The sequence below is a fragment of the Lycorma delicatula genome, chromosome 1, assembly GCF_047948215.1.
Source record: "Lycorma delicatula isolate Av1 chromosome 1, ASM4794821v1, whole genome shotgun sequence".
NCBI lineage: Eukaryota > Metazoa > Arthropoda > Insecta > Hemiptera > Fulgoridae > Lycorma > Lycorma delicatula.
The window spans coordinates 137,551,630-137,571,484 of record NC_134455.1 but is presented as its reverse complement, the minus strand read 5'-3'; the positions used below and the strand labels follow the sequence as shown (position 1 = coordinate 137,571,484).

The following is a 19,855-nucleotide window of genomic DNA, read 5'->3' as shown; positions in this document are numbered from 1 at the left end:
GCAAAGGTATTACATTTAATAATTGGACGATAGTTATAAATATCAGCAGGATTCCCCTGTTGAAAAGTGGAGTGACAAAGCATTCCTTCCACATATCTGGGAAAACTCCAATTTTTAAAGAAATATTGTATAATTTAGTTGAAAGTGGAGCAAAAAACAAAACACAGTTTTTAACAAACAAAGGATGTACATCATCAGGACAGGTTATGATTTAATGTTACGATCCATGATATCCTTACATATCTCATCCTCATCCTCACCAAATTGAATCAAATTAAAGTTATCATTAATAATAAAGCTTAATTCAGTAGATGACAAATCGATCAGAGTATAAACACTACCAAATTTCTTGGCAAACAATTCAACAATATCTTGTACTAGGAAGAGATCTACTGCAGTCTAACAAGTTAAAAAATTTGAAAAAATAACTAGAATCATTTATCACAGCATTTTCAACATCAATGTAATACTTATTTCCATCATGTTTACAAAGTTGCTTACATAAAGATCTCTCCTTCCTAAATAACTCAAAATAATATTCAGAATTATACAATTTATGATACGTTTTCTTATTACTATATGCAGTTTTAAGTTGCTTTGTGAACCACTTCGGCTAAGTACTTGATGCAATTCGAATTTTTGGTGCATGCTCAAGAATAATAATATAAATAAATTTAATTCAATAATATAATTATTAAAATTAATTTCATTGACTTTAGTAGGTAAATATTTATCAAAAAGGCTTAATCTACTGCAAATAGAAGTATAATCAGCATTTCTGAAATCAAAAATGTAATCAATAACAGTTAACTTATTAGTAAATATAACTTGAAAACTAATCTCTAAAGCACTGTGAAATTCATCACAATCAAAGATAACATCAATCGATACGCAACATGAAAGATTAATAATATTAGAAAAAACAAGATCCAGAATGTTACCTCTAGTATTAACACACTCATTAAGTTGACTGAGACTATATGTTATACAGAAGTTAGTGGCACATGATGCCAAATCTCTAACCTAAACATTACTATGATAACCTGATGCTGATGATGCATTACCATTTTGATAACCATTTGAAACCCAGATTATTAAAATCACCAACAATCAATAAATTCTCATAACCAACAATAGACACATGATGAGCTAGTGAATTAGTATTAACAAAAAAAAAACCATAATAGTCGGATGGTGAATCAGGTGCAATATAAGAACTACCCAAAAGGAAAATTTACCATTATCAATGCAAATTTTAAAAAATACACATTCAAATGGGTTATCAATAAGTGTAATATTTTCAAAATTAAATTTTCTACCTATTACAACTAAAACACCACCACCACCACATTTTTTATCACTTGTAAGAACTGATCTATCACATCTGACTATATTGAATCTTTCATTATTAATGTCTTCATCTAACCAAGTCTCCGACAAAACAATAATGTTCATAATAATGTTCAATAATGTCATATGTTCTAAAAATTTTACTCTCGCTCTAAAATCAGGTAATCTACCAAGCAAGCTTCTAACACTCTAATAAAAATCTTGAAGTTATAAGATGAATGGCCTAGTTATAACCAGTCTTCTTGTTGGCATCTGAAGTGTCAACATCAGAGATTAAGCCACCTTGATGCGGTTTTTTCAGTTATATAGGGAACACGTCTATGATATCAATAAAGAGAGTATTCTTATCTTCACCATTTTCTACTCTTGTTTTAATCTCATTTCTTAATCGATTGTAGAAATCAAATTGTTTAGATGTAAGATCTCCTTTTATCCAAAAACTACCACTGCCAAGCAATCTTTTATTATGAAAAACCCATCAACATATTCACTTTCTTTAAAACAAATTCTTAATGGATGTACTCTCTTCATACCAGTTTGATTACTACCTAACCTTTTAACAACAATTTCATTGAGACTGAATAGCAAATTTAGACCACAATCCAAAAATAATTGTTTAATAACTGCCAAATCTGAGTAATTAGGTACTGGTTCCGGAAAGTCATAGATAATATTTTTCTCTCCACGAATTCTATCATTCACTTCACTGACAATTTCTTCATTCATCAAATCCAAATTTTCTTCCATTATACAAATTCTTTTTTCAACTGTATCAATTCTCTCCCCCAACAGAGGCAACATTCAATGTAAAAGCATCAAGCCTCTGAACAATATGAGAATGAATTAATTGCCATAAGGCCTGCATAGATGCATCCAAATGAGCACCAGATTTAGCCATTATGTCAGATGAAGGCAATTTACTATTATTTATAGCTTTTCTACTCAAAACAAAATTGCCATCCCTTTTATAGCATAAATTTCTATTACCAACACTATTTAATGAAACACATTTTCCACAGCTCCTATAAAAAAAATGCATGACACGACTTAGACTGTACAGCTGCATTCATATTAAAATTGCCACTTTTATTTTTACAGGAAAAGCATTTATCCATATTCATGAATAAAAAAATTCAATAACACAATCAAAAAAGTAGATATATAATATCACAAAAGATCGTGCAAATTTTAATCTATCATGTGTTGAATTTAGGTTAGAATCCTTAGGTTATCTATTATACTGAAGAACAGCAGCTACGAAATCACTTTCACGTAATATTGCTGTATATGAATAATATCAAATAAATATCATCAATCTATAAAAATAGTCAATTAATATTCACAATAAGCCAAAAATGAAAGAGTATACAAAATCCATTGTATGCGACAGTGCTACCTGGACATCTTGTATAACACTAATCTATATAGAAATAATTCACACACTGTGATCAAACTTTGGCTACTGTTATCAGTTATAATAAATTATACATGGATAAAGATGTAAATTCTTCGGAATTTCTACAAAATGATCCTATTGTTAAAAATTTGTTCTAAAATTCTAACCTTCTAAACCAACCGTGCGACCAAGGTATAATATGGATATTAAAAACCTATTACCATAGGAAAATTTGAGAAAAACTTGTAGGTGAGCTTGACATTATTCAAGATAAATCAGATGCAAGTGGAATTGCAAAAAAGATTTCTCTTTTCAATGCATTGCATTTGCTAGCGATGTCGTGGAAGCATATCTCAAAGACAACAGTTGTAAACTGCTTAGTATGTATGGAAATCACTGATCGACCCACATCAACAAAAGTTAATGAATGCAACGAGCAAATGAAAGATGAAGAAGTTGAAGCTCCTCTGACTAATGCAGAAATGCAAGATGACTTGAGAATTCTTTATCATGGTGTCCAACATAAGGCATCAAATTTTACCCAACATTATGAATACGAAGACTATATTCAGGAGTCGATTAACTCCAATGAAAGGCAAACAACTATCAATGAATTTTTTAAATAAATTTTATGTTTTTTTTTTTAAATTGTTAATAATATATGTTGTTTTGTGTAAAAATACAGATTTGTATTATTGTGTAATAATTTTTTTCATCCTTTGCTTAATGTTATCAATCAGTTATTGTTATCAAAACTTACAAGTCCCACAGTGATCCCCCAATAAGTGGACACCACTGAATTTAAATGTTTAATTCAGATTGGTTAGAAATAGGAGGAAGAGTAAAACTTTGCAGTTTAATGCTACGAAAACAAATTCGATCAATTTTTAATCCAGCTAAATAAATTACTGCAAATAAACATCTGATATTATTAAATGCCGGACCCCATTTGCTTCACTGTCAATTTCATGCAAGGAATTAAGAAAAATATCGTAAGAAAAAATATATCCAAGAGCTTAAATGTTTTTTATCGTAAGGCAAAATAATCATAGCAATTAATGGGTAATCTTTCAAAAGTATTATGATTAATCTTAGTTACTACAATTAACTCAAACTTCCTTAACTGTGAAGTAAATCCCTGACAATTAACCATGGACCCCAGAGACACCCTCTTTTAGTTTGGTGGTTTCCAGTCTTATCGACTGGAAATTTGTCACAGATTTACCTTTTGTTAAAGCTTTCACAAATTCCTACATCAAGCCTAACATGAGGTACTGTGTATGCAAAGGTGGAAGGAGAACTTCATTCGGATCTATGGCAGCTTTTTGAAGCACATTTTTGGTCCAGGTTCTAATGAAAAAAAAAACAAGGAAACTTTGTGTATTCTCCCTGCTCTCAATACTATTTTGAGATCACTGCACATAATCCCCTTAATTGTCGTATTTAATTTTATCGAGAACGAATTCTAAATTATCGTAACACTCTTCTAAATGGACAGAATGTCAGGCGTGTATTGACAGATACGTATTACCACTGTGAAAAAGGACAACTTTGAGGCATCTTTTGGATGAATCTATGAACAATCTCCAATCAGTACTTTCGTACGGGATTTTACATCAAATCATAAATCCACATACATCAGTGCAGAAGACCAATTCTCCTTCTTCTGAAAAATATGGAAGAAAATCCTTTTCTCTATACCTAAACCAGCAAAATGAGGTCCCAGACAGCTGCTAGCAGGTTCTTCTCTTTAAGCCTCGAACCAAGCAAGTCAGATGTAAGTCTTGAACCAAATCGTTTAGTTCAAACTGTGAATAAAGCTCTGGTGCACAGCTATCTCCAGGTTCATACTCCTCGATGTTATCTTCATTTACATCACTTATGGAACCGTCTATTTCAGTTAAATGTTTTGGTGGAATTGGCACTGGTATGTCTGGACCATGAGGAACTGAGCGGAAAGCGAATGGCGTATTTGGATACACGATTCTATTTTTATGCTTTAAATTGAAACCATGAATACCAGTTGAACAAAAGTTACAATCATTGGTGTGATTTGGTGGCTCTCCCCACACCACTGGAACTCCAAATCTGAACGCTTCTTGTTCACCCTTTGACCACTGTCTAAATCCTTCAACACATGTGTAGCAAACGTAGTGGAGTGCCCAAGTATTGTCTTGATCTCCTATTTGCACTCCAAAATACATAAGGTACACTTGTTGAATGAAATTTGTTATATTTCTTTTTTGCCTTTCCAACATTAACTCACCAGAAATGTAACAAACAGAATCTGCAGAATCTCTGCAGCCTCTTGAAACCATTTTGAAAACAGAAAGTTTGCTTCATGGCCTGAAAATATATTTTCTGACAAAATCATGTTTGATCATGGAGGTCGGAAATAACTCGATTTACGCGCTCTGATGGTTGAAACTGCACTGACAGTAGGTGCATGAATGGTGTGGATAGATGCCAATAAACATGTTACATCTTGTTAAGTATTGACACAACCTGTTGGCCACGCTGTCCCATCACCTCGTCACCTTCAATCCAAAACCCCCTCCTACTCTCTTCTTCAAACCACTCAACTGTTTAGCTATAAGAATGATAGTACAAGCAAAAAAAGTAACTATATTACATTAATTTATTGTAAAAAAAAAAAAACGTTTTATGTCTATTTTATAGTATCACCTTTTCACAATTTTTCAACTTTTTACAAATTTTGAAATTTGCAAAAAAATCCTGACATGATAGAAACAAATGAACATTATTTTTGGATTCAGCGCTAAAAAATACATAAGAATCAATTATCAAAAGTCAAAAAATATTCCACAACACAAATTTTGCAAGCTTGTGTTGTTCTTTTTAGCAATGATTTCACATTCAAAAATATGAACGTATGTATAAATTAACAAATCTAATTTTTTAAATATCGTACTACATGATTATGTTTACAGGCACCAGATAATGATCAGATAGTCCATTTTTATATCTTAACAACTCATTCTCTTTAGAAGGAAGGGGTTTTTAGAGAGAGCTGCTCAAGGGATGATGTATTTCAGACAGGAATATATGGAAGCATAGTAAATATTTAATACTGACAATAAGCATAGTGTTTTTAAGTTGCTGCAAAGCATAATCAAACGATTTGATTTTCTCACAAACTAAATTGATTACTTAAACCAAGAGAGTTTGTTATCTAATAAAACATTCAGAAATTTAGCAGGTAACAAAAATGCTATCATTATTACGAATGAGAATTCTATCAATATAATCGGCAATGATATGTCTACCTTGAGAAACACGATGCAACAATTTTATCCTTAACTAAAATTAGATAGTCACAATGCATCAAGTGAATAATTTTCAGAACTGTTAACGTACAATTTTCAATTCTTTTTAAATAATTTTCTTCAGATATAGATACAATTGTGTTATCTGTAAAGAGAAAAATAATGAATGGCTTAAGATTTTGAGCCAGGTTATCAATAAACAGGAAATTAAGAGACTGAAGGCACTGGAATTCTAACTCTTGAAATGAGAATCTACATTTGACTATATTCTTACTGATAGATGAAACTTCAACAGCCTGTTAACAGCCTATAAAGTATGACTACAACCGACTGTAATGAGTTCTTCTAGTAAAGTTTTTCTTCAGTAAAAAATGAGGAACAGATCATATGCTTTACTGAGATTACAAAAACTGCAGTTTAAAATATTTTCTAAAAACTGAGAAATGACAATGAACAATTTTTTCCTAAAACCATGCCAACAGTTAGTCAATATGTTATAATATACAAGAAATGTTAAAAAGTCTATTTTTAAGAGCTTAGAGCTATGGTTTAGAACTTTTTCTTTCATATCGGTTTAACTGTTTGCAATCCACTGTATATGAATCCCATTACAGCCAGCAGATTAAGCAAGACATAAATTATTAAAACCCCTCAAAAAGGAGAATTATGTTATGTAACTTTTATTGATAAATATTCAACCACAAAACAGGACAAGTAAACCAAAACTAAAGAAACCTATCCACAAAAAAAGTAAACTTGAAAAAACTCTGATTGAATATGTTAGGCAAGGTGGCATCCACCTTTATGTTATTCTATCATTCAATTTGTTTCACCCCTTAACAGTTCTTTATTTTAATGGAAAATCATATTACACCCTTTTGTTTTCATTAAACCTCTGACATTTTGCCCATTTTTTAAAAATATTTTTGATTTATGCAATGAAATATGACAAAAATTAATTTAAAGAGACTATTTATGTACTTTTCTTATCATGAAAATCAGAATCACTATCTGAATCACTATCGGCTAAATTATTTAAAAGTTCAATTATATCACTATCATTTACAAGTGATGAACAGGCTATGTCGTACTAAGAGATTTCAATTACAATATCTAATTGTTATATAAATAATATTATAAAATACTAGTATGTAATTCAAATAATAACACAAAAATTACTGGAGTTAGTTATAGTAAACAATTCCACTACTTGTTATTTACATACGGTCACATCCAGAGTTACAAACAGTTAAAAGTAAAAATATGACTGAAAATTACATGAAAATAATAGTAAAATTATGAAAATAATAAAAGAAAACAATAAAGAACACAAAGAAATAATAAGACTTACACAGACGCAACTTAAGGAACGATCAAAACAAATGCATGGTAATAGCTGTTCAGAATGGTATGAAATGAAGCATACAGAACACAGACCCGATATGTTACTGACGCTTCACTGTTAAATTAGGAGTAAAAATGGAACTGGACTCAAATAAACTCAAAATCGTCAAAAAAACAGAATAAAGCAATCAATTCATAATGATGAATTATTTCATCAGGCAATTTTTATCAAGGTAATTAATATCGAGTTATCTTTTTGTCAAAAATTGGTAATGGGTTAATAACTCTTTTAACACTAAAAGAAGTTACTCTCCGTTGTTATTATACTGCTATAATTCACCATTCCATTATTTCTGTTTTTTTTTTATATTATACCTATAGTGACTTAAATGAAGTAAGGTTTGGTGTAAAAATCAATTTTCTTAATGGCAAAGATGAAAGATATTTAAAAACTCCATAATTAATATATTAAATTTTGTCTCGATCAGGGAAAATATTAATCAATATATTTTACAAAGTTATGAGAAGTAGTGTATAAGCCATACTCATTATTCTGCATGATTTAATTGTTTCAAATATAATGATAAATCTAGATGGCCATTAACATTGAAAAAGTGCATTCTCTATTCCTAAAAACATTTACTGGTTAACTGTCTTTAAAGTGTCAAATAATGGTAACTAGCAAAACAACTTTTGATAATTTATTAAAAGGCGAGAGTGAGAAGTGTGGATGTATCTTATGAAATGAAATGAAAATCAAATACAGCTGTGATTACAGTGAATTGAAAAACTACCATTGCGAAAACAAAACATAAAAAAAATAAATAAATAAACGTATTCCAAGGTTGTTGATTGTTTTTTTTTTTTATTAAGTAGGTACTTATAAAGAAGTAGTTCCTTTGAGATGCAAACCCTTCAAAAAATGTTAATCCTTAAAAATGGTAACTCACAATTACAGACAGTGAAAGAGTCACTGGTGTGGAAAATCAAGAAACAGATCCTGAAATAATTACCTCTTAATTATATACATGTGTAGTATAAACGAGTTATATGCATAGTTAAAGAAATTGTTTGTGAAATATGCAATAAAGACTGTTGTTTCTTGATGTGGATGGACAGTCCTTTTATATAAGGTATGACCTTATGTAACTAAGATATATATATATACTGTAAAAATAAATAAATCTTTTGTTCTGATAAGAATATAATAATACATACACAGAACACAGGAGGAATGGGTAGAATATCTACTACATAGTACAAAAGGAGTTGCCCCAGCATTTGCCTGGATGGATCAAGGAACACCATGGTAAAACCTTGATCAGAACAACAACATAAAATATACAATTAACTATTAAATAAAAAATAAGTGATCAAAGAAAATAAGTTACCTGTTTTTCTATTTTTCATAGTCATTTATAATATAAAAACAAATTTTAAGATAATAAATAATAAAATCAAAAATGTGACGTTCATACTAATTGTTTAAATATAAACATAAAATAATGTTAAGATGAATACACTGAGTATAAAAATAACTATAACAGAATTCAGAAAATCCAGGGCTTTTTATAACTTTTTAATAAAGATTATTTAAAACTTTGACAACATGAGTATTATTGTTTCTGCAATAAAAGTTATCTTAATTGTATTTTAAATAAATTGATTGAAAATTTTTAAATGGTTCAGTAATTAAGTAAAAATGGCAATGGAGATGTAACAAGGTCCATTTCTATATGCCAAAATATTGTGCTGAGTCGCATGAAAACAGTTTTGTTGACCGATTTGATAGAATTAGTTACCGTTCAAGTTTTTAATTTCATAACTTTACATAATCTGTCATAAAAATGGCATCTTACCAGTGCTTCACTTTTAATTTGAAGATCTTCACATTTAATAATTTTGGTCCTTTCAGTTGCTAGAGGATCTGCTGAAGTATCACCATTTTCCATGTAAAGCGGATCCTCTTTCAGTTGCATACCTTCAATTTCCTAGAATTAAAAAACAAAACCATAATTCAACAGTACAATAACCTGTTTTTCATTTCATATAATCTATAAGAATAAAAACAAAAAACATTAAATTATTAATAAATAAAAAATCCTTACGTGCTCAGATGTTGCATTGTGCTCGGCTGGGAAGTGCGGCAAAAATAGACATACAGTCTCCTCAAATGTACCAGGTTCAGTTTCTGATTTTATAACAACAGAGGTTGGAACTGGTGAGTCCATTTTCTGTAAAAAAAAATTCAGTAAAAAAAATATCTAGTGAAGTGCAAACAGTAAAGAATAAATTTAAAAAAATAAAACATAAGATAATTTTTTTCATATTAAATGAGCTTATGATTACAAAAAATGCTATAAACATATACAGCTGTTTTGACACTACCTTTTACGGCCATTTTTTAATAGCAGCGAGAAATTTATCATTAATAATTATGTTGACTGAGTCCAGTTACAAAGCCAATCTGATTGTGTAAGTAAAGGGGATGTGTTGAAATTAAACATATGATGTGTGACAATGCAGAAGTGAAAATACTTTTGTCACTGTATTACTGTTCGAAAAGGAGGTCAAAACAACGAATGTGGATCACTTAACTGTGGAGATAGACCAAGGAAAGGTCAATTTTATTATTTATTTTACAATATAAAAAAAGACAAAGAAGAACTTTATAAAATATATACACAGTAGCCAACAGCTACTTTTCACAAAAGTAGAATGTTTTTCAATTATACTAATCCACATTCATTTTTTTCCATTCTCCCTATGATTTTAACTTAATTAAATTAGCAAAAATATCCTCCAATTGGGCTAAAAGAGATAAAAGAATATTAAAAAATAATAAAAGATAAAATAAAAATACAAAGAAATAAACAAATATAAAAACAGTCTAAAAATGTGTCTGACAAGACAAACTACAACAACGCAATCTCTAATTGTAGTTGAAGTATTGGAACCAAAATAAATTAAGTCATAATAAAACATTTTTATTATACAGAACAACTGAATGAAGTATCAATATCAGTTTATTACACACATCAATCAAAACAGTCGTGATGTATCAATGGTGTAAAAACTGATCTTAATTAAATTATGGAACTACTAAATTATACTCAACGCAAATACAACAAAAACTATTTAAAATGATAAAATCAACCTCCAATTAAATGATAATACAACATTTCCTGTTGTAATTTAACACTTCATTACTAAACATTCAATACTTAGTTGTTTTAGTTAACTTTGGGGTCAGTCCTGTATCTGTTATTTGCAAAATACAACAATACGAGTTCAAATTTGTAAATAAAAGCTTAATTTCTTATTTTTTGTAAATAATAGAACTTACCCTATATACTTAATATATATATTTTTTTAATAACTAAGATTTTCTGTAAGCAATGAATTTTAGATAACAGCTACGCTCTAAATTTAAGTTGAAAGGTAATAAAGAGAAAAAAATGCTAACAATTAGACCAGATGGTAAATTTTGAAAAAGGCTATTCAAAAAAGAGATTAACAACTACCTAATAATACTGATAATGCAGATGATGATGAATTACATAAGGCAATCATAACAATGATTCAGAAAAAATTTAAGAGGAATCCAATTTTAACAAAAATTGTAAGTGCTTAAATTAAAAATAATTTCATAAATATATAACACACATAAAGCATTTAAAAATATCAGTATTAGAGGTAAAATAATCAAATAGGATTATTTTATATCTTTCTACCTTAGTAGAAAGAAATTCTTATGGAACTTCCTAGTTGGGAAACCGAATAAATAGTTTTAGGTTGATAGAGAATTTTATGGAAAGAAATTACATCTAATAAAATATTTCGGTAGAATGTGATGAGTTACATTGCTTAACAAAGACAGCAACAAATTAAAGATGACAAATATATTTTAATTTGTTATTTACTGCTAGCAAGGATAAGGTGCTTACTGCTTACTTAACAGTTGAATGTTGAACTATGTAACTTATAAACAAAAATTAAGATTTTTAATATAAGCCATAAAAATCATGCAATCGTTAGTAAATTTATTAATTTCCTGTTGCAACATTAACTAACAATTATCTTAAATAAATAACGGGTTCTTGAGATCTTTTTTGAACTTAATTGTTTAGCACCAAGCCATGTACCATACAAATTAATAACACAATAAAACTGCCATCACAGAATTTAAGAATTCTAAAAACTTTATTCTGAAAACCATAAAATTTTCTAGTTCAAGACTTATTCCAGTTCATGAGCCTTCTTTCGAAAATTACTGTTACTCTTACAAATAAGCCCACAATGTGAATAAAGAATAAAATAAATATCGTAATTAGCATACAAATTAAATGTAATCATTCATAACAAAATGTAGCATAACAAAATCATTCTCTAATATAATCAGAATCACAAACTTTCCTGTCAGCAACCAAATCACAAAATACAGCAACACTATTATTTTTTAGGTTAAACTATACAGAACAAGTGAACATACTGAATCAATCACACAAACATTCAGTTTAACACTTTGTGCGATTATATCATGATGTATATGATATGTATCATTATACAAATGATATACTTTCCAGAAGGTCAGGTATTTTTCATTGTAAACAAGGCAGATTTAAGAAACCAATACCTTCTGTTCCATTTACCCTATCTCAGAATGCTATACACTTGACTCAAAATTGACGATATGGAGAAAATAAAAAATATCGGCATCGTATTGAGAACAACGTCAAATTAATGTAGGACTGTTTCATTTAAGTGACTTTATATTTTATGTTTACGGGTGTTGTTAAAAAACAATTTTTTTTAAATTTCACACTAATGATTTAAATTTACTGCAGTCCGCTAGAAAGTAGTCTTCTCCACATTTTTACTTTTTTTAATCTAATATGTTACCTTAAGTGCCGTGTTACCGTGAAGAAACAAGAGTTGAAAATATCTTGAAAATTTAGTTCAGTTAAGAGCAGAATCTTCGAAGATTTGCATTTTCGTTCAAAAAGGTGTCAATTTAGATTCACAGACTTGTGCTCTTCACAGTACTATGCTTCGTTTTATGTAAATTGTAGATATCGCGCAATATAATTATAAGTTTATCTTTTTTAATGTTTGGAACTAAAAGCTGAATTGCTCCTATATAAAGTGAAAATAAAGAATCCCTACAGGAAAAAAGTGAAAAAAACTACATTTGGATATCACCACTATCACTGAAACTGGCTTCTAGTTACGGAAAAAGAAGTAGCAGAGCTCGGAACAAGTACACCATTCAAGAGTTTGTGATAGAACCACTGTAGCGATCCACATTATTTTAGTTACAACTTCCTACTTTGTTTTTCATATAGTTTGCCGTTTTTGAAATCGTTACTCTTCGGTGTCTTTAAAGAGAAAAAAGTATCGCGGGTGATGAACGATGCCGAATAAACTCACAAGAATGCCAATTTACACACAGAACAGCACGTGTATGCAATGCACTATACTTCATCATTAGCATAAATATGGTTAAATGAGCAAAGATTCAACTTTTTATCGTTAAAATTTTCTGTTTTTATTCAGTTAGTAATTTTACAATAAGCCAGTTACTACAGACGTTGCTTTAATGATAGAATAAAAATGTTGGTTCTAACCTTGATCTTTGACCCAATAATGTCAACAGCTCAAGCACAATTTTACTATCATCAAATCAACTACGTGTAAATCATATTTTTTAAAGTTTTAAATAACTTTTCGCCAGCTATTGTTTTTCTAATATAATGTTAACAAAAAGTGCATAGTTTAATAACCTAATAGATGCTCGTGGGACGTGCACTTGGTTAAACTTTTAGTTTTTAGAAAAATGTTCTGTGTTTAATTTGAAGCTTAGATTAATTTTGAACTTTGATTTATTTATTTTTATTAATTTCTGTCATTTATCTGTTTTGTTTTATATTACAGATTAAAATGTCCTGCAACCATTTTGACAATACCTCTCTTTTTCCTGTTTAGCATCCGGTAACTACCATTTAGATAATTCTTCAGAGGATGAATGAGGATGATATATATGAGTGTAAATGAAGTGTAGTCTTGATTTTGACAATACCTACAAAATTTCATCAAAACGTTGACGTTAAGTCTTTAACTATGTATGAAAATGTCTTTAAGTGTAATATGATAAAACATTTTAAAAATACAGATTGCAGAGAGAGAAAAAAAATATTTTCACTCTCATTAAAATACAGCATAACAAAATTTTGTTGATAGAATTAATGTAATGGATAAACGAAACTACGAAATTTAATATGTTGAAATTGGAATTTGTAATAGACAGATACAGAGGACAGGGCATAAAATTAAATAAATAATTTATAACTAATACGATGTTCAATTACAATACAATTACTAATACTATTTCTTGACAACGTTATTGATAAATCAATTGTTGAGGAAATAATTTCAAGGAAAGACCACGGTTGAATATAAGTTTATCAATAGATTATTAGTGCTTATTATTAAATATAAAGCACTCAAAGGTTTGTTTTACTCAGTACATCCGAGAAGTCCCCGCACCCCTCTCTGAATTAAAACTCTTTGAAAATCGCGCAATATTTGGTTCTTAAAAAATACTTTTTTACCACGGTTAGTATCCCTGCCCACAAATTTACACAAGACTATTTCTTGTTTCATTTTGCAAAGCAGTAGTTGATGTGTATGCAGTTTCAAGGTTAAGAACGGCTGACGACATATGTTAGATGCATGAACGAGGACGCATCAAGAAAATAGCCACAAGTAATGAAAGATTTAACAAGGACCTGCATCTAAAGCAACAATACTTAATTGGGAGGAACGTGCACTTGTTTCCAGCAATGTTAAAGACAGACCACAAAGTGGATGAAAGAAGACGCAAGTCCAACAATCCATCCCCGAACATTTGCAATATAAAATTTAATATAGGTTTCCGATATCCAAGAACTGACCCTTGTTCGATCTGCGATGAGTTTTGAAATGTCAAAACATGAGTCATTCAAGCAAATTCCTTCATAGATTTAATTTCAAATTCACATACAAAAACATTAAAATTTAACACTCAGAATTTACTCATCCAATTACCTGGTACATCAATTAGTTTATTGTATACAGTAATTCTGAGACTAGTTCTTTAATGATTACTAACAGAGTCAGGTAATAAAAGAATTTCTATTATGAGTTTTCAAACACATGATGTGATCTGTTGGTTGATCAGTGATTTGGTATATGATCAGTAGTTTAGCATTTGTTATTTTTTTTCGTGTAATTCTCACATCAAATTGATAGTAAATAAATAAATAAATTCACTTTTTATTACATGTTTGTTCTCAAATCTTGCATCCTTAATTTAACATACTTCCTGACATTGCCTGTTGATGAAATTTTGCACAGTTACTAAGGTCGGATGACAATACAATATTCAACCATTACTTTTGCAAACATCCTGCCGTATGGGGGTAAATTAAGAGGGCGGGTGTAAAAAATTTCAAAATTGAAAGCAAGTATTTAATAATTTTTTTAAATATAATTCATATCCAATTGTTTTCATATATTTCCTACATCATGTTGATTATACCTGTTGATTATTACGTTAGGTTTAAAAAGTGAAAATTAAAAAAAGTTTTTAACTGGAAAGTGACAGGTTATAAACGCTTTATTAAAGAACCTAAAAATAAAGATATATATATTTTTTTTATTTATTACATGTACAAAAATGTTTCTTACTTTGTTATATTTACTATATCAAACACACATACATGCTATTTATTTCTTGATCGAATACCAATTGGAGCTAGAATTTGCCCATTAAATAATTTCAATAATATGTGAATATATATTGGGGCTTCCTAGTTAATTATCCCTAAAAGGATGAAACTGAAAAAACGTGGATTATTAAATCCCTGCGGTTATATTTAACATGTTGAATAAAAATAAATACCTACACAGATTCTACTTTCATAATTCTGAAAAATATATCTTGAGTGGCATGTTTAAAGTAAACTTCAAGGAGTTAATACTGGGAAAACAGATTTCATATATCTAACGCTTTTACCAAAAGTGTTAAATCATTTAACAAAAGGACCATATGAAGGACGAAACCTTAATATCAGATAGTCATTTATGCAGTTCCATTCATAGATCGAATTTCAAATTCACAAAGTGCATATTGATTTGCAGGGATGACATGTTTTCTTGAGCTCCAAAGAGAAAAACATACGAGGGGTGAGCTTAAGAAGTCAATATTTTACCCATTCTATGATCTGGAATTTATGTATGATTGTCAATTAATTTCATTAACACCATTGTTATTTTTCACTTGTGGTGTAGCCTGCTGATTTTAGGGTTGTTAGATGAATTAAATTGTTAGCAATCAAAAATTTTTATAATTAATTTTCCTATAATTTAAGACTAACTTTGTTAATATGACAACGCATAATAACAATGTGTTAATTTAACAAAAGATGGCTTGGAAATATTATGCACTTGTGTTTTTAAATACATATTTATATAAAGTGGTTCATCTTTCCATGTAAAATATATGGATAAGAGTTTACCATTATCATACCTAAAACTTCCTACAGATTGTTATTCCAGTGGAGCGGTTTTGAATTTTACATTTTGTATCAGATTATTTACAGTTTAAAAAAAATTACTACCCTTCATTTTACCAGTTTGAAAAACCTTTGGCAAGATAAATAGATCATCCTGTGTATCTGTGCCATGTTTATTCATCTGATTATATTTATTTTCTGTTTATACAAACAGTAGGGTCTCCCAAACTATCTTCTAGACATGACAATTGCTAGTGGTGGGAAGAAACTTTTGCCAATAATAGTTACTGATAATACTACTTAAATATAATGATAGTGAGCAGGTGTGATACAAAAGATGATGTAGATATGAATGGACATAAATTATAGTGTGTGAAGGATTCACCTATCTTGGAAGCAGAATAACATCAGACGGGTAAAACTTGAATTACATAATTAGGAAAACAAAACAGGCAAAATTAGCATTCAATAAGAAAATTAAAAACCCCAAACAATATAATATAACCAAAAGATTAAGAAACAACTGATAATAAAATTCACAAGGAGTGTTTTCTTATATGTTTTCAGAATTTGAAAATAACCAATGAAGAAGTGTTACAAAGGATTGACGAGGTGCCCTGATTATGAAGCTTATCAAAGAAAAGGCAAGATACGCAGATAGGACATGTACTTATGGCATAACAGTTTGTTGCACACCATAAAAGAGGGCATAGTTGAAGGAAACAATACAAGAGAAAGACCAAGACTAGGGAATATTGAACAAATCATACAGTATGTTGGGTGTAAAATGTGTATGGAAACAAAGGGATTAGCACATGATAGAATTGGCTGGAAGAGGAAGACTACTGCAGACATATCCTAGGATTTTCTTCATAACGCCACGTTATGGAGGTGGTTTATCCATGGCGGTATAGTGCACATTGATTTAATACTGCACAGCTAAACTGTGCAGTATTAATTTGTGTTAATATACTATTAATTGTTGTAATTGTTTTGCTCATTTCACACCTTACCAGTAAACAAATATATATTTATTTATTCTTTAAGCAACAACAGGATTAAATGTTTTATTCATTAAAATTATCCAAGTTTGTATCAAATTATAGAGTATCAATATCATATAGTTATTAACCTTTCCAAATAAATTGGTACTGAAATGAATTATCATTTTTAGATACCGCTTTCTGTCTACTAAATGTAAAGAAACGTGTCAGTGATATAGGACTTGCTCGTTATTGAAGGATATGTCCAAGCAATAAGTGTGTCTTTTGTCACACATCATTAAAGGAAATATCTTTATTAAGAGATAAGATAACAATGAATACTTAATGTTTAAATAAATAACACCAGAATGTAATTCTGGAACCCCAGAAGTGAATACCTGGCAATTAGCAGATAGTCTGTACAATCTTTAAATTGTGATTTCAAGTAAGAATGGATGAAAAGGATAATGTTAGAAAAACAGAATTAATGAAATATCCTCTTAAAATAAGGAACAATTTAACAAATAAAAGAGTATGGAAGTTTGGAGATGTAAAAACGAATCAAAAAAGGTAGTATTATTTAATAAAAAGTAACAGTTATACTTACTAAGATTGAACCTTCTAGTTGATCTTTATGTCCATGTTAAGTGAACTTCTTTGTGTTATTTATGGTGTAACAATAATATTAAGAAATATTATAATAAATAATAAAAAAAAACAATGTGAATGTGAGCATGTGTGTATTTTTTTATAAATATATAACAATTTTTTTTTTTGTTAAGTACGTAACAATTTCAATATAAAGTAGTTGGTTCAAGCGCGAAATACAAGATGGGGAACCCACAGTTTTGCAAACTTTTGAAATATTTGTTTACTAGATAATATTTTTAATTTTCTTTGTAAAATGTTAATATGATGAAAGTAGTAGGCAGCAATTGGTTTTATGTAATTTTTTTTTTTGTAACATTCAAATGTAAAATTTCTTTTGATGGTAGTTTTTTCTTGTAATCTTTTTTTTTAATGTAAAGATTTCTTTTGACGGTAGTATTTTTTTTTTTTTTTTTTTTTTTTTTTGTTACATTCGACTGTAGTGTTTCTTTTTAAATTTTTTATAATCATTTATGTAAATTTTCTTTGTAACTATTTCAATATGACTAGTAGGCAGCATTTTTTTTTATGTAAAGATTTCTTTTGATAGTAGTTTTTTCTTTTTAAATTTTTTTTTAATGAATTATGTAATAAATTTTCTTTGTAACTATTTCAATATGAGGAAAGTAGTAAAAAGCAATTTTTTTTTTTTTGACTAGTTTTTCTTTTTCATTTTTTTGTAATCATTTATTTCAATTTTTTGTAACTATTTCATTATTATGTATGTTGTAGGCAGCAATTATTTTTTTTTTAGTTATTTCTTTTGACTGTAGTTTTATCTTTTTAAATTTTTGTGATCATTTAATTTAAACTTTCTTTGTAACTATTTGAATATGATGATAGTAATTTTTTTTGTTATGTAATTTTTTTTTCTTATGTAACGATTTCTTTTTTTTAACAATGTAATCTTTTTTTTTAATTATGTAACAATTTACAAAAATTTTTTTTCAACATTTCAAGATGAACTAGTTAGTTGAAGGGCAAAATAGAAGATTGTGTTCCCACAATTTTTCAAACTTTTGAGATATCCGTTAAATAGATAATATTTATAACATGAAAAAATAAACTAGATTGGTATAACATTTAGTATTTTTAAAAAAATTAGATTGGTGACACTAGCTCTGTGTTGGGTTAGATAGAACCAACCTAGGTGTAGACATTATCAGTGTTATGGCCGGGTCTTCAATTTTAGATCAATCAAATACCAAGAGATATTACAATTAAAATTCTGTAACAAATTAAGATGTTACAATATTTCTGGAGTATGACTTATATTTTTGAGTGATTATTTTTTTTGTATTATTCTTGTTTTTGATATATTATTGATATAGATAATATATAATATACTTTCGGATAACGGTAAACGGTGATATTTCCTGTTTACTTCAGTATATTACTAGAATGTTGGTATGTGAAACTATCAACGTGTGTACAAAAGTAGAGAACTGTATAAAGAGTATAGTGGATGATAATTGTTCAGAGTCAAGAAAGTAGATGTAAGTGAAATATGAGAGAAAATTGTCAGCTTTGATCAAAAGGGAATGCATATTGATGAGCAATTATTAGACCTAGCTTGTTACTTGTTATACTATAAAAATTCAGACTTGAAGCAATCGGATAAAACAAATAAATGTGAAATTAGGACATACAGAGCTGTAATCAAAGCGACCGGCGCTGATTTAATACTGACGAGTCAGTTGAAAAGCAGTAAATGCTGCAAATACATTAACTACATCAAAAACTTGTTTATACATAATACCGATCACAACTTTGTTTTACATACTTTATCTCCTACTACTCCTTAACAAACACCTATTAGCTAACTCACACCAAAATCCTATATATCCTTATGCTGGTCAAATGTTCAATTCACCTCTACCTCTACGCAAGTTACCCATGCTTTATGTTACCCATAATAAAACCCCCCATTAGAGCTGACAAAATATTATCTAAGATAATGTTGGGTCAGAACCTGAACCTGGTCCTAGTCATGATAGGACAGGTCAGGGTGTTTATGTTACACAAATCCTTGATGCAGTTAATGTTTTACAGGATCTACTACTTTTCTCCTTAACCGTCGGCATTAACCATCCATAATCTTGACTCCGAACTCATGAACTAGGTTTTTGTGTGTTGTAGCATTTGTTGTAAGAATGCAAGTGTGTTATTTGCCGTTATTTTTATCTTTACATGTTCTTTGTGAATGGGAAATATCATTGTATGATCTGATAGACTGAGTTTCTCTTCATAGGTAACTATAGTTTTCTGTAGTTCATCGTAACTATTACAGTA

At 29.2% G+C, this 19,855-nt stretch overlaps 1 protein-coding gene across 1 annotated transcript in view; it reads right to left on the bottom strand.

Annotated features, from left to right (window-relative positions):
• The window catches only part of LOC142317662 (uncharacterized), a 122,646-nt gene that overhangs the window by 26,813 nt on the left and 75,978 nt on the right, over nucleotides 1-19,855 (bottom strand). Inside the window, exons 7-9 of the mRNA XM_075354216.1 lie at nucleotides 11,870-11,995; nucleotides 9,486-9,611; nucleotides 9,237-9,368 (exon numbers count right to left, since the gene is read on the bottom strand). Coding sequence (XP_075210331.1) covers nucleotides 9,237-9,368; nucleotides 9,486-9,611; nucleotides 11,870-11,995 — 384 coding nt within the window. The remainder of the gene's footprint in view (nucleotides 1-9,236; nucleotides 9,369-9,485; nucleotides 9,612-11,869; nucleotides 11,996-19,855) is intronic.